This window comes from Marmota flaviventris, chromosome 3 (genome assembly GCF_047511675.1).
Source record: "Marmota flaviventris isolate mMarFla1 chromosome 3, mMarFla1.hap1, whole genome shotgun sequence".
In the NCBI taxonomy this organism is placed as follows: Eukaryota; Metazoa; Chordata; class Mammalia; order Rodentia; family Sciuridae; genus Marmota; species Marmota flaviventris.
This window is the reverse complement of record NC_092500.1, coordinates 78,530,886-78,544,123: the sequence shown is the minus strand read 5'-3', so window position 1 is coordinate 78,544,123 and position 13,238 is coordinate 78,530,886. Positions and strand designations below refer to the sequence as shown.

General features: G+C 36.1%; 1 protein-coding gene across 4 annotated transcripts in view; it reads left to right on the top strand.

Annotated features, from left to right (window-relative positions):
- Positions 1–13,238, top strand: part of Fgd4 (FYVE, RhoGEF and PH domain containing 4) — a 199,499-nt gene that overhangs the window by 152,214 nt on the left and 34,047 nt on the right. For 3 of the 4 annotated variants that reach the window (XM_071609985.1, XM_071609986.1, XM_027934149.3), the window contains exons 5-7: positions 5,520–5,609; positions 7,714–7,859; positions 8,303–8,459. In XM_071609985.1, coding sequence (XP_071466086.1) covers positions 5,520–5,609; positions 7,714–7,859; positions 8,303–8,459 — 393 coding nt within the window. Of the gene's footprint in view, positions 1–5,519; positions 5,610–7,713; positions 7,860–8,302; positions 8,460–13,238 lie in introns of those variants that run through there. The other variant, XM_071609987.1, reaches the window with a different exon arrangement.

Genomic DNA, 13,238 nt, shown 5'->3' with positions numbered 1-13,238 from the left:
AGATGGATAGGACAAGGTATGGGAGAAGAGGCATGGAGCTTTCATGCCTTCTCTGGGCATTTAGTGATTCAGTAGTTTTCCATGGAGACTTCATGGCACAGGTATGATTGCTCATAGACTGGATGGGGAAACCCACCAAGGCCTGTCTATTCAGATTCTTCTTGGTCTCTCTCTACAGGATTCTTTTCTCCAGGGTGTGGGATGGGAGCCCTCCAGAAGGTGAGGGTCTTATGACCTCTGATAAATCAGAATTTCTTTATGACCAGCTCCAGGACAGAAAGGTGGAAGAAGATTAGATTTTTCTGTGATCCACATTGGGGAAGTAACATTCTAGTATTTGTGGTCTGCTTTGGGGAAGGAGTTCAGAGCCAGGAACTATGGTGCAAACCAAAAATGTGTATCATAATGTCACAGAGCCCCATGCATGTGGCTAAATTATATTTTCCCACAAAGGTATTCAGATGTGTTTCAGTAAATGAATTTGTTAAAGTTGGAAGCCATTATTTTTTCCATTAAAGTGGCTGAATTTTACACACCTGGTTACTAAAATGATGAAAAGTTTGCTTTAAACAGAATTTGTGCTGGAAAATAATATATAAATCAAAATGAATAATAGGTACCACATTCCATTTTTAGGTGGATTTTATAAGCATATAGTTTGTATTTTGTCAGTCTGTCTTCTCAGGCATACACCACAATCTTATTTTTTGTTGCAAAGAAAGATGAGAGTCAAACTGTGTACTGAATAGTTACTTAAAGTTGTGGACTCTCCAATATGATAGGAATCTAATACAGTCACTTTGTAACTGTGTGACTTTGGGTAAATTACCTGACTTCCTTCAGATCAGGATTTCATTTTGTTGTGTGTGTGTGTTGATGAAAAATAGAACTTTTAAAAAATGGGTACCTAATTTATAGAGTTATAAAGAATAGTCAGTTGATGTGAAATCCTTACAACAGTGTTGGGCACATAACAAGCCATCAGTGAATAAGTGCTAACTGTTATTATGGTGATATTTTTTTTTTAATTAACTTAGAGCAAGCATCCATGAGTCCATGATTTTCTCACCACAAAATTCCTAATAACTTTTCTGCAAACCTATATGTAGGTGAGTGATTAAACCGTATGTCAGCAAGCTTACTTTTGCTTATGTTTGTGTTGGCTTTAGCAAGGTCAGGGAACTGATGTACAGAAGACCATATGTATGGAAGGAGCATAGCTTTTGCTAATAACTGCTGACATCCCTCTTGGATTTTGCAAAATTTTACCAGAATATTCACAATTTGCCAAGTTCAGCTAACATATGCCTTGAAGTCAGCAAAAGATTGTTTCTTATAAACATCGTATTTAAGATCCTGTAGGTCTGTGGAAAACCTCCAGGGTGACTTCATTGCATAGCAGTAACACATGACACAATTTCTGTCTTATGAAAAATATTTTATGATGGCACAAATTCTGCTGGCCTGCTTTTTTAAAAGATAAGGACAGACTAGAAGTAGACCATATAAAAGACTGTGTGTGAGTCAGGAAGACTCATCATCATTATTAGAATAAAATGAGGGATCAAACTATTGACATTAAAAAACAAATGGAGATATCTCAAATGCATCTCACAAAATGAGAAACAAGATGCAAAAAGCTCATTTATTGTGATTCCATCTACATGACTTTTGGGGAAAGAACAGATCAGTGGTTACCAGGAGCTGGTATGGGAATCTGGAAATGGAGAGAAGGTTGGTCACCATGGAAATGTTCTGCATTTTAATTGTAGTAGTGGTTACATGATTTAATGCATTTTCTAAACCTCCTAGAAAAATACACCACAAAGGGTGAATTTTATTATTTGTAAATTATGCCTTAGTGGATCTGACTTTAAAAAACAGAAGGATTGGTCATATCAGTGCAGGCAAGTGTTCTTGTGTAAAGGATTGCGTTATTTTCTATTTCTTCCTCAGAAATATTGATATTTCTCATGTATATTTTGCATTTGTGTCACTTATTACAGGTTCAGAAGTCACCTTAGTTTTATTAAGTATTTAAATTTTATTTTCTTTCTCCTTGAAAGAGGAGTTGCTTGAGAGTTTTTCAGTTTCCTGGAATCTACTGAGTGTATGTATGTATGTGTGTACAATTAAATATATCGCATATCATAGTATTTAAGTTTTCTATATAAGCTGGGATACTTCTAAATCATACATAACATTTAGCCAGGTCTGAACAATGACAAACTTCATTGGCTTTGTCCCTGTGGTTATAGGATGGCTGTGCATGGATTGAACTCCAGGAACCCTTATTCATGTGGTAGATTTCCAAAGAAATCTCTTTTCCTCTGATTTTCCATAAGAATTGGGAGCTCCTGTTGCCAGAGTCCTCAATATATATATATTTCATCCTGTCTCATTGCCTCCTGAACTACTCATTGTACTGATTTTTTAAAATCATTCAAGGTCTTCCTTTTGACCTGAGAATGAGGTCTGTTTCCTCAAAAGAAATTACTATACAGCAGTAGGGTTTATCTAACCAAATCTGGATACCGTTTAGAAATTGGGGAGCAGGGGGTGGGAGAGGATGCCAGGCAGTCAACTAATAATATTAGTACTTGGCCTTGAATTTGTTAAGTTAAATTAAAATCTTGACTAACTGAGGAGATGATGACTACATAGTTCTTATTTCAATTTTTTGAGTCCACAGATTATTTACACATTTTAATAAAGATTTCACATAAAAATGCTTCATTCTGATGCTTCTGTAATGAGCAACATAGCTTTTCACATTATAATTAATATCACACATAGAACATAAAGTAGATCTCATGTGTTGCACAGAGAAGCATTCATAGAACTTAACAGCATTTTATCCACAGTTTACAATGTAGAATCTAGCCAGGCATGGTGGCATGTGCCAGTGCTCCCACTGCACAGGAGGGTGAGGCAAGAGGATTGTGAGTTTGAGGACAGTCTGAGCAACAGGATGAAAACACATCTCAAAATAATAATAATAATAATAATAATAACAATAAAATGAAGTGTAGCATCTATATGCAAATGAGACTCTACTGGCTTAAAACATACTTTGGTTTACTTTGCTACTATTTTTTCCTAAACCCTTATTATACTCCTGGAGCAAAATGGTATATCAGCAAAGTTCTAGGTAGAAATTCCTCAATGTAATATGACTCAAGTATAAAATATACAGTGCAGGGCTGGGGTTGTGGCTCAGTGGTGGAGCGCTTGCCTTGCACATGTGTGGTACTGGGTTAGATCCTCAGCACCACAAAAATAAATAAAGGTATTGTGTTTATCTACAACTAAAAAAATTGCATTTAAAAAAATACAGTGCATTGTAATAAGACAAAGACTGAGGGCTTTGAATAGTTGAAGGAATAGAAATGCAGCTGACTGTCAAAGGAAAAGTCAGTCTTAGACTGTAGAGACATACAGTAAGAGCGTGTGCCAGGCAGAGAGGATGGAAAGAAGAAAGGTGCAGAGATGGCCAGAGACATGCTTGAATAATGATGAAATGTCTTCAGTTGATATGTTTGGAGGGAAAAAGGCCTTTAAATATAGAGTGAGAAATGAGTTTCAGGAAGTAAGTAGAGGTTTAAATTACCCTAAATGGTACATAAAGTGTGGATTTTATTTTTTGAGTTAGAGGAAGGATACTGATAGCTTTTGTTTCTATGGGAAGTAGGATTATGTGTGCAAAGCAAAGCTTTAGACCAATTACTCATATAGCCATATACAGGGTGGGGGCCGGTAAGGAAACAAATTTTGGAATTAGATCATTTGGAAACTTGATTGGTCTGGGCATAACATGATATGTGCAAAACAGGGTGGCAATGATGAAAACTTAAAGGGTAAATGCTGGAGACATATCCTGAGTAGGACTTGGTAGCTGTCTAATTCCATGGGAGGGATCCAAAAATAAAGTAATTCAAGCTTCCGAAGCCAGATAACTGAAAAGGGATAGTACCATTACCAGAATGGGAAACTTTGGGGTTTGGTAGTGAGGGGAGAGGTTCTCCAAAAAAAAAAAAAAAAAGAGTTTGACATGGCATCAAAGTACTAATAAATAGATGGACAAAGTGGTTAATATGTGTGGCTAGTACTCCTTCACTCACCCAGCAATATTTTATTGAATGTCAGTGTTTTCAGGGAGGCATTGTAGTAAACACAGGAGCAGATAGAAATATTTCTATAGGTCTGAGAAGGTAGCTTAGTGGTAGAATGCTTGCCTAGCATGTTGGAGGCCCTGTACTTTATGCTCTCGGTGTAATATTCATTCCAATGTGCAAAATTATGTTGCTTATTACAGAAGCATTGGAATAAGGTGTTTTTATGTGAAGTCTTTATAATGTGTAAATAATCTGTGGTCTCAAAAAATTGAAATAAGAACTATATAGTCATCATTTCCTCAATTAGTCAACTCAGTAAATTCCTCAATTGATGAACTCAGTAAATTTAGGGCAAAATACCATCATTGTTGATTGGGAAAAAATGTCCCTATAATTATGAAACAAGCTTGTACAAATATATCTGAGGGTTAAGTACAAACATACTGAGGAAATAATAAAGTGGAATTTAGTTGAAAACAATGTAGGTGGAGCTGCATATAGTGACACATGCCTATAATCTGAGCTACTTGAGAGGCTGAAACAGGAGGATCACAAGTTCAAGGCCAGCCTTAGGAACTTAGGGAGACCCTGTCTTAAAATTAAAAAAAAAGTCTGGTGTTGCAGCTGGTAGAGTACTAGCCTATTATGCTTAAGACCCTGATTTCAATTCCCAATACCACAAAAATGGGGAGATGGAAGGAAAGAAATAATAATGGGGTAGAATGAGGTGAGGGAGGACACAGGTGAAACATAGACATTAACAATGAGTTGATATCTACAAATCTCAGCAAGGGACACATACAGTTCATCTACTGTTGTCTTTACTACTAGACATAATTGAAATTTTCCTAAAGTATTTTTTTTTAATTGATGGACAGAATACCTTTATTTTATTTGTTTATTTTTATGTGGTGCTAAAGATTAAACCCAGTGCCTCACACGTGCAAGGCAAGTGCTCTGCCACTGAGCTACAGCCCCAGCCCCCTAAAGTATTTTTTAAAGGCAAAATGTTTTGTGCATAGAGTCAATAGTTAGACAAGACATTAGGGAGAGTGATGAAATCATTTCCAAAGAATAGCCTGAGAGGTAGGTGAAAATGAGTTAAGTGTAGTGCTAAGAAAAGGAAAAGATGTTTCGAGGAGAAGGCAAATGGTAGTGTTGACTGCTGCTACAGAAGTTAAAGAAGCTGTAGTTCCAACCTAATTGCTTGCTTGGTTCTAATTTTGTTCAATTCTGTCTGGATGAACAGATAGACATTTCTGTCTTGTCGGCTGACATGAATTGAGGACCTGAGAAACTTGAGCAAACTGCTTTGATCAAACCATTAGAGGAGAGGTGTTTATTACTTGAGAAATATTGTCCAGGGCTCATTTCCTGATGTGTGATTATCTGCTCTATTTTTAGGAAACTAATGAACAAAAACTTCACAAAATAGCCAATGAACTTTTGCTTACAGAGAGAGCTTACGTCAACCGACTCGACCTCTTAGATCAGGTAATGTTTTCCCTTTCAGAATCATTTTATGTCTCAGCATTGTACATCATTTAAACCTAATAATTAAAGTGTTATAGAAACTGCAAAATGGGCTTGTTTTTAGCCAGTGAAAGCTATTTGTTCAAGGAAATCTTTAGCACTCTCAGCATTATTGGTGAATTCACTGGGTATGGATATTTTATAATTCACAAAAGTAGAGGTTTCTTTCTGTGCAAATCACAAAATGACTTTATCTGTGTCCCACAGTGTTAAACATTAGCCTGTTTTTGTTTTGTTTTTTATCTTTACTCTGATCCTGACTGGAGAGCCATATTACTATTGTAATCTAAATAAGATATTGGTGGTTATAACGCTAACATGAATATATGTGATTGTGTTTGAATTGTTTTTGTTTAGCAGAAACCAATCTGAGAGTGATCTTAGTTGGTGCAGTTATAGGATTTTGAGTTTAATTGTTCAACCTTGTATACTTGTAGTAGTAACTGACATAAAGTCATCCAGCAAATATTTGCTGAATATGTGGATCAACTTAATCACATTTTGTATTTCATCATGTGGGGGGAGCCTTGTATTATTTCAAATATATTATTGGGGAAGTTTTTAAATGCATTATAAGGTAACTGTTGGAAACTAATGCATTATAATCCTACTTTAGCTATAAAAGACATGACATTTAATAGATTGTCTGCAAATAAATTCCTCTTGTTAAAGCTACCATGTTTGAGTGTTAGTTGTAAGAATTAACCCACTTTCTGCCACTGGAAAATTGGAATTTCATGGAAACAGACTGTCCTGGCACACCTTATCCTTGTTGTCTAGAGTGATCTATGTACCTGGTGCAGTGATCCTTGAGGTGCCAGCTTATATGACCTCACTATAAAATAAAACCTCAACTAGAACTTCTCTATCTCAAATAGTGAGGTTAATATACTCTACTATTTAAAATAGTGTATAGTTCAAATACTCACTTTTTAAGAAATTTCACCATAAAACAAAATCAATTTATGAGGAGCTTGGGCCTTTTGAGCAACTTGTTTTCCTTGCGCAGGAATTATAGACCTTGGAACATTTAGGTGCTCATAGTAAAGATATGTCTTTTCCTCTTTGCAAATTTTCTTTCTTTCTTTCTTTTTCTTTCTCTTTCTTTTCTTTCTTGATCTTAAGCCAAATTAACTTAGCTACAGTTGCTGACCTTTTAGAATCTTAGTATTAATTATTATAGTATCCTACCTATTGGTATCTCTAAGGACATAATTTTGTTCTTTTTGCCTCCCAAGAAAATGCAGTGGAGGTGAATTTAGAACATTAACAACCATCTGGACATTATGAAGGAACAGATCTCCTTCTGCCTACATTTAACAGAATGGCAATGAAGAGGTATAGTAGACCTAGTGGAGAATAGCTAAGGCTCAAGGTGGTTCTTTTTTCCTTATTATTATTTTTTTCTTAATTGTCTCTAAGGGACTTGTTACTCTGTATAGAAGATCCCACACACACACACACCCCATCAGTGTTTTAAGTTTTCATGTTTTATTGTTTACTAAAAAGCAAATAAACATTTGAGAACTGAAATGAACTTTTGTTCACTCATTGGCCTCTTCTGTTGTGGGAACTAAATCCTGTATCCTCCCTTTCCAAGATACATCAATTTTAATAAGGAAAAATAAGATATAAGTCAACCAATTTCAATAAAGGGCAATATGTAATAAGTGCTGGAGAAGTCATTCAAAACATAAACGGAAATGAAACGCCACAGTTACTGTGTGCATGTAAAGTACTTTCACATCCCTTAACTCTGGCTGTAGGTAGGAAGGGTAAATCCTATTAACCTCAACTGGATTTTCTCTGGCACAGAAAGGTATATTATTAACATCCCACAGATAGGAGCCGCGTGCAGGTTAAAAATCAAGCTTCCTAATTCTTATTTGTGGTTCTTCCAAATCAGAGTATATATCCTTACTACATTTCAAACAGTCGACTTCTTGAATCATGAACTTCTCCATTTATTCAATAAAATGCTATAAAGGTCCTGCTACAGGCCTAGCACAGTGCTAGTTGGTTAACCCACAGAGTGAAGTAATATTTGCTTTATTCTTTTACTCAGGTATTTTATTGCAAACTATTGGAAGAAGCAAACCGAGGTTCATTTCCAGCAGAGATGGTGAATAAAATCTTTTCTAACATTTCATCAATAAATGCCTTCCATAGTAAATTCCTCTTGCCAGAGCTGGAGAAACGAATGCAAGAATGGTAAGAGGAGTAGACAGAAACGATATGTCTAAGGCAGTCATATAATATGCTGTATTGTTCAGCTTTTCAGTTCAAATAGAAATGCCACACACAGCTCTAGCTAGACATTGTGCCAACTTTTTACATTAAAGACTAAGAAGTTGTGGTACGTTTTCAGCGACATCTGAAAAGCATTTTATCTCTGCGCTCCAAACTGTCTTTTGACTAGTAAAGACAAGATATCAGGGGTAACCTGGACCTTCAAAGATTCCATAGCATCTCTCTTTACTATGGCATTCCTCAACTGCCTTGGAAAAAGAGCTTCTTTATTCTCTACCCGTCTCACAGCAAGATGGATCTGAGGAAGCACAGAGTGTGTGTAGAAAGTGAAGACTTCATCTGCAGTCTGTGAATTGGCTTGTTCTACAGAAAACTTTAAAGATTTATTTCTTTATTCAATCCAGGGAAACCACTCCTCGGATTGGAGACATCCTTCAGAAATTGGCGCCATTCCTTAAGATGTATGGAGAATATGTGAAGGGATTTGATAATGCAATGGAATTGGTCAAAAACATGACAGAACGAGTTCCCCAGTTCAAATTGGTGATTGAAGAAATTCAGGTAACAGGACAGTTTTGTTCAAAGTTACGAATTAATTTTTCTATCAAATTTATATGGTCTTCTAGATCTAAGATTGCCGATCTAAATTTGTCTGAGATACCCATTCTACTGAATTATGCGAAGATATCTCTAAGAAGTTAAAATACCTGTTGGGCACAGGCCACATACTAAGTGCTAAATTCTCCATTTGTTTATGAGACCAGAGACTGACTGCATTAGGGTTCACATAAATTTGCAGAGCGAATTTCCCCTTTGTGAGTTTCAGAGCTTCACATGTTGGATGGAATATAAATATAAACAATGATTGCTGTGAACCTTGAGTTTTTGGAATAACAATAATATTTTTAGGTCACTTTATACTGATTTTCTTCTATTCTACCAAATCTGGATAATACATTTTAATAATTCCATAGTAATTTTCTTTTGATATTCTAGTCAAAATTGTTAATAACTTACTCTTTGAAAGAGTTGTTAAGTTGAAAAGGCATTTTCTCCATCACATAACGATCTTGGGATTGGGATTTTATAGTTCTTTGCCTTCTGTTGTATTATATAAATAATGGCACCATCTTAATAATCCTTACTTTTAAACTACTCTTAGTTACTTTCCAGTGACTGCTCTTGGGATTATAATATGCATTTATCACAGCCTACTTCATATTATATTCTCTGACACTTTGCTCTAATACAGCTCTTTCTCCATGCTGTGCTGTTAGTGTTATATATATTACATTTTTTGTGTGTTTTAAATCTGACAATATAGTGATGTTTTATAATTTATAATTGTTTTACAAAATTTTATGTATATTAAAAAGTTAAGGGAGGATATAAAAATATATTTATAAAACATTTATATTCAACCATGTATTTGCCATTTCTGGAGTAATTTTCTTTCAGTATAAAAATGACTATTGTTTCCTTTAAGGTAGATCAGCTAACAATGAAATCTGTCAGTCATTATTTTTATCCAGGAATATTCTCCCCCCCCACACCCTCACTTTTGAATGATACTTTTACTAGATACCAAATTCTTTTTGTTTGTTTGTTTTTGTAAAATCGAACTTTTAAAAAATTTTTAATTTGTTCTTGTTAGTTATACATTACAGTAGAATATATTGACATATTATTTGTGGAGTATAGCTTCCCATTTTTGTAGTTGTACATGATGTGGAGTTTCACTGGTCATATTTTCAGATAGGAACACAGGAAAGTTATGTCTGATTCATTCTACTATCTTTCCTATTCACATCCCTTCTCCCTTCCCTTCATTCTCCTTTGTCTAATCCAGTGAACTTCTATCCCCTCACCCTTATTGTGAATTAGCATCTGCATTCAGAGCAGCCTCTGGTCTTTTGGGATTGGCTTATTTCATTTAGCATGATAGTCTCTAGTTCCATCCATTAATCAGCAAATGCCATAATTTTATTTTTCTTTATAGCTAAGTAATATTTCCATTGTGTATACATACCACATTTTCTTTATCCGTTCATCTGTTGAAGGTCATTAAGTTGTTTCCATAGTTTAGCTATTGTGAATTGAACTGCTTAAACATTGATGTGGCCGCCTCACTGTGGTATGCTGATTTTAAGTCCTTTGGGTATTCCAAGGAGTGATGGAATTCTTAACTGATAGGTTCCCCCCTGCACTTTGAACATGGTCACTCTCACTGCTTTCTTTCCTCCACCAGTCATTAATTTTATCAGTACTTTCCTGTGTGTGATTAATCATTTTTCTCTTCCTGCTTTCAAGATTTGTTATTTGTTGCTGGCTTTCAATAGTTGGAATAGGATGTATCTATGTGGGGATCTTTTTGTATTTGTATTGAGCTGGTTGATCTTCTTTCATTTCTAGATTAATATTTTAAAAATCATTTTTAGGAGTTTTTGGCCATTATTTCTTTAAGTTTTTTTTGTTTTGTTTTGTTTTGTTTTAATCCCGTTACACAAATGCTGCTATTCTTGATGTTATCCCACAAGTTTATGAAAGTGTTTACTTATCTTTAATCTTTTCTTCTCTGTTCTTCAGATTGTATGATTTTTATTAGTTTTTCTTCAAGTTCCCTAATTGTTTTGTCATCTCAGATTCTGCTGTCCAATGCTTATAGTGAATTTCTCTTTTAGTTATTGTACTTTTCAACTCCAGGATTTCCATTCGGTTCTTCTCTCTTTTTAATTATGTCTGAATCCTCCTTGAAAATTGTCATTTGTACATTCATTTTTTTTCATACTTTCCTTGAATTCTTCAAACGTCATTTCATTTCCTTGAACATACATTGAAGACTCTGTCTGCCACATTAACTTCTAAAGGTACTCACACCATTTTTGTTAGTTTCCATTTTGTCTCTTTTATAGGTCACACTTTACTTTTTCTTCATCTATATTTTTTCTGGATATTGGATATTTCGGATAATCCAAAATCATATCAACTCTGGGTTTTGATTTCTCCACTGACAGTGGTTGTCATTATTTTTTGTTTGTTTGCTTCTTTGTTTAGTAACTAACTTACACAAAATGGATGAAACCTGTTACTCCTCTGCTATGCAGTCCCTGATGTCTGCCTTCAAGCTGTTTGTTGGCATGTCTGTATTTGTGAGCCTGGTTTTCTGGGGATTACCCGTATGTCTATATTTGTTAGGGTACAAACAGCTCTTGGACAGAGGTGTTTGGTTACCTGGAGCCAGAAAGGTTGTGTTCAACATTTGGGCCTGGCTGTGAATAAGGGGACCCATTTAAAGATAGGGTAGTTGTCAAGTCTACTGGGCTCTTTAAAACTTTGTATCCATGTGTACAAAGCCTCAGGGTGGTCAGGTGAGTATCCTGACTTGGGCTCTCTCCAGTCTCAGCCATGAATGTGATTAGTCCATCCACAGCTATTACTTTTGGCTAGTAGAGCCACTGGACCCTCTACTCCTCCACCCTAGAGATCCTCACTTCTACTGAGCATGCTGCTGGGCGTGTGCATTGTGCACCACTCCATATTGAAACTTCCAAGCATCAGCAGGGAAGCTGCTGGTCCTCACAGCCTTACTACCCTGGCAACACAGGATGGAGTTGAAAGGACAGGAGCAGCCCCAGGCTCAAATGCCATAGATTCTCACTATTCTTTCTCAAAGTTCAACAGTTGTTAAGGCATAAATGCTTTCCAGATTGTTGTATGCCTTAGAGCAACTTCTAAAAATGCTGAAATGGTTGTTTGTCAATTTTTTTGCAGCTTGGTAATTGCTTTTTTTTTTTCTTTCAATTTTTTTTTTCCTTTTTAGTTGTAGATAGGCATAATACCTTTGTTTTATTTATTTATTTTTATGCAGTGCTGAGGATCAAACCCAGTGCCTTACATGTGCTAGGCAAGCACTCTACCACTGAGCCACAGCCCCCAACCCCAGCAGTTGCTTTTTATAGGGAGGTTTTGCCAGTCTCCTCACTCAGTCTGAAGTCCTGCCGCTTCCCCTCTGCTCTCTTTATCAGCATCTCTTTTCTCAAGATTAAATACTCATGTACCTCTCTGAACACTGGCTTCTTTGAATCGTTTACCAGCCCTTCTTGCAGTACTAAAAAGTGAGCAGAGCCCAAGGTTTGCCTTCTGCAGTCTGTCTTCACACTCTCAGTGACATCATACTTCCACATGCCTTAGTCTAGTCCTCTGTCCCCAATCTCTAGTTACTAATGGCCGAGTGCTGTGTGCTTGTACAATTCCACATGAAGGTCCTGTCAAAAACTTTAAATAGGGCAAAGAGGAGGTGAGGAGGGGGCAAAGAGGTAGGAAAGATAGTGGAATGAGTCAGACATCATTCATTACCCTAGATACATGGATGATTGCACGAATGGTGTGACTCTGCTTCACATACACCCAGAGGAGTGAAAAATTCTGCCCCATTTGTGTACAATGAATTGAAGAGCTTTCTACTGTCATGTATAACTTATTAGAACTAATAAGTAAATAAATAAAGTCAACATGTTCTATAGTTAGCTCCCAAGCATGTCTTTCCATCTGACTTTTTAATGCCTTGCACAAAATAGATAATAATTCTGACAGGTGATTAGATTTGACAACACAACTGTTCTCTTATTCACCAGAGCTTGACAATTTGGCCTCAGCTGTGACCTGTCATTTTTCCTCCTTCTATGTGTGTTCATTTGCCTCTGAGATAGTACGTTCAAGGTGCTTCGCATAGTGCTTGTTGCATAGTAATTACTCAGTTAAGGATGGTAGTTACTGTTGTTTGATCACACTTTAAATTCTACCTTTGCAGTGTCTGTCTTCACTAAATATGAAGAAATGGCATGACAATGGAAAGAGTAGTAGACTGGCAGTAAGCCTCGTTTATAGTTTAGTCTGCTGCTTTTAACTGTTTGACCTTAGAACACTCTCCTAATTTCTCTGAGCTACAGTTTCTTCATGTAAAAATTTTGGCACCATTCATATTTTCCTAGAGATAAAGGTATGGATATATAGATCTGTTAGGGGAAATCAAATGAGATCATTAAACTTGTAAAATTAATATCTTACAAGGAAGCTATTACTCCACCAGGTTTCATGCCAATTTCGGGCCCTGATTAACTTTCTTCCTTGTCTACAACATCAACTTCCAAGCTGGTTTCCCCACACCCCTGTAAAGCCATTCTGAAGAAGGGTAATCAGATCTAATGATAATCCCTCCCATGTGCAAAAATCTGCATTAGATGAAGCTCATCTAAACTCTAGAATTTCTGATAGTATTAGCTCATATTGCCTTTTCTTCCTCATACCCTATTTTCCCATGCTTATTTTCCACAAAATCCC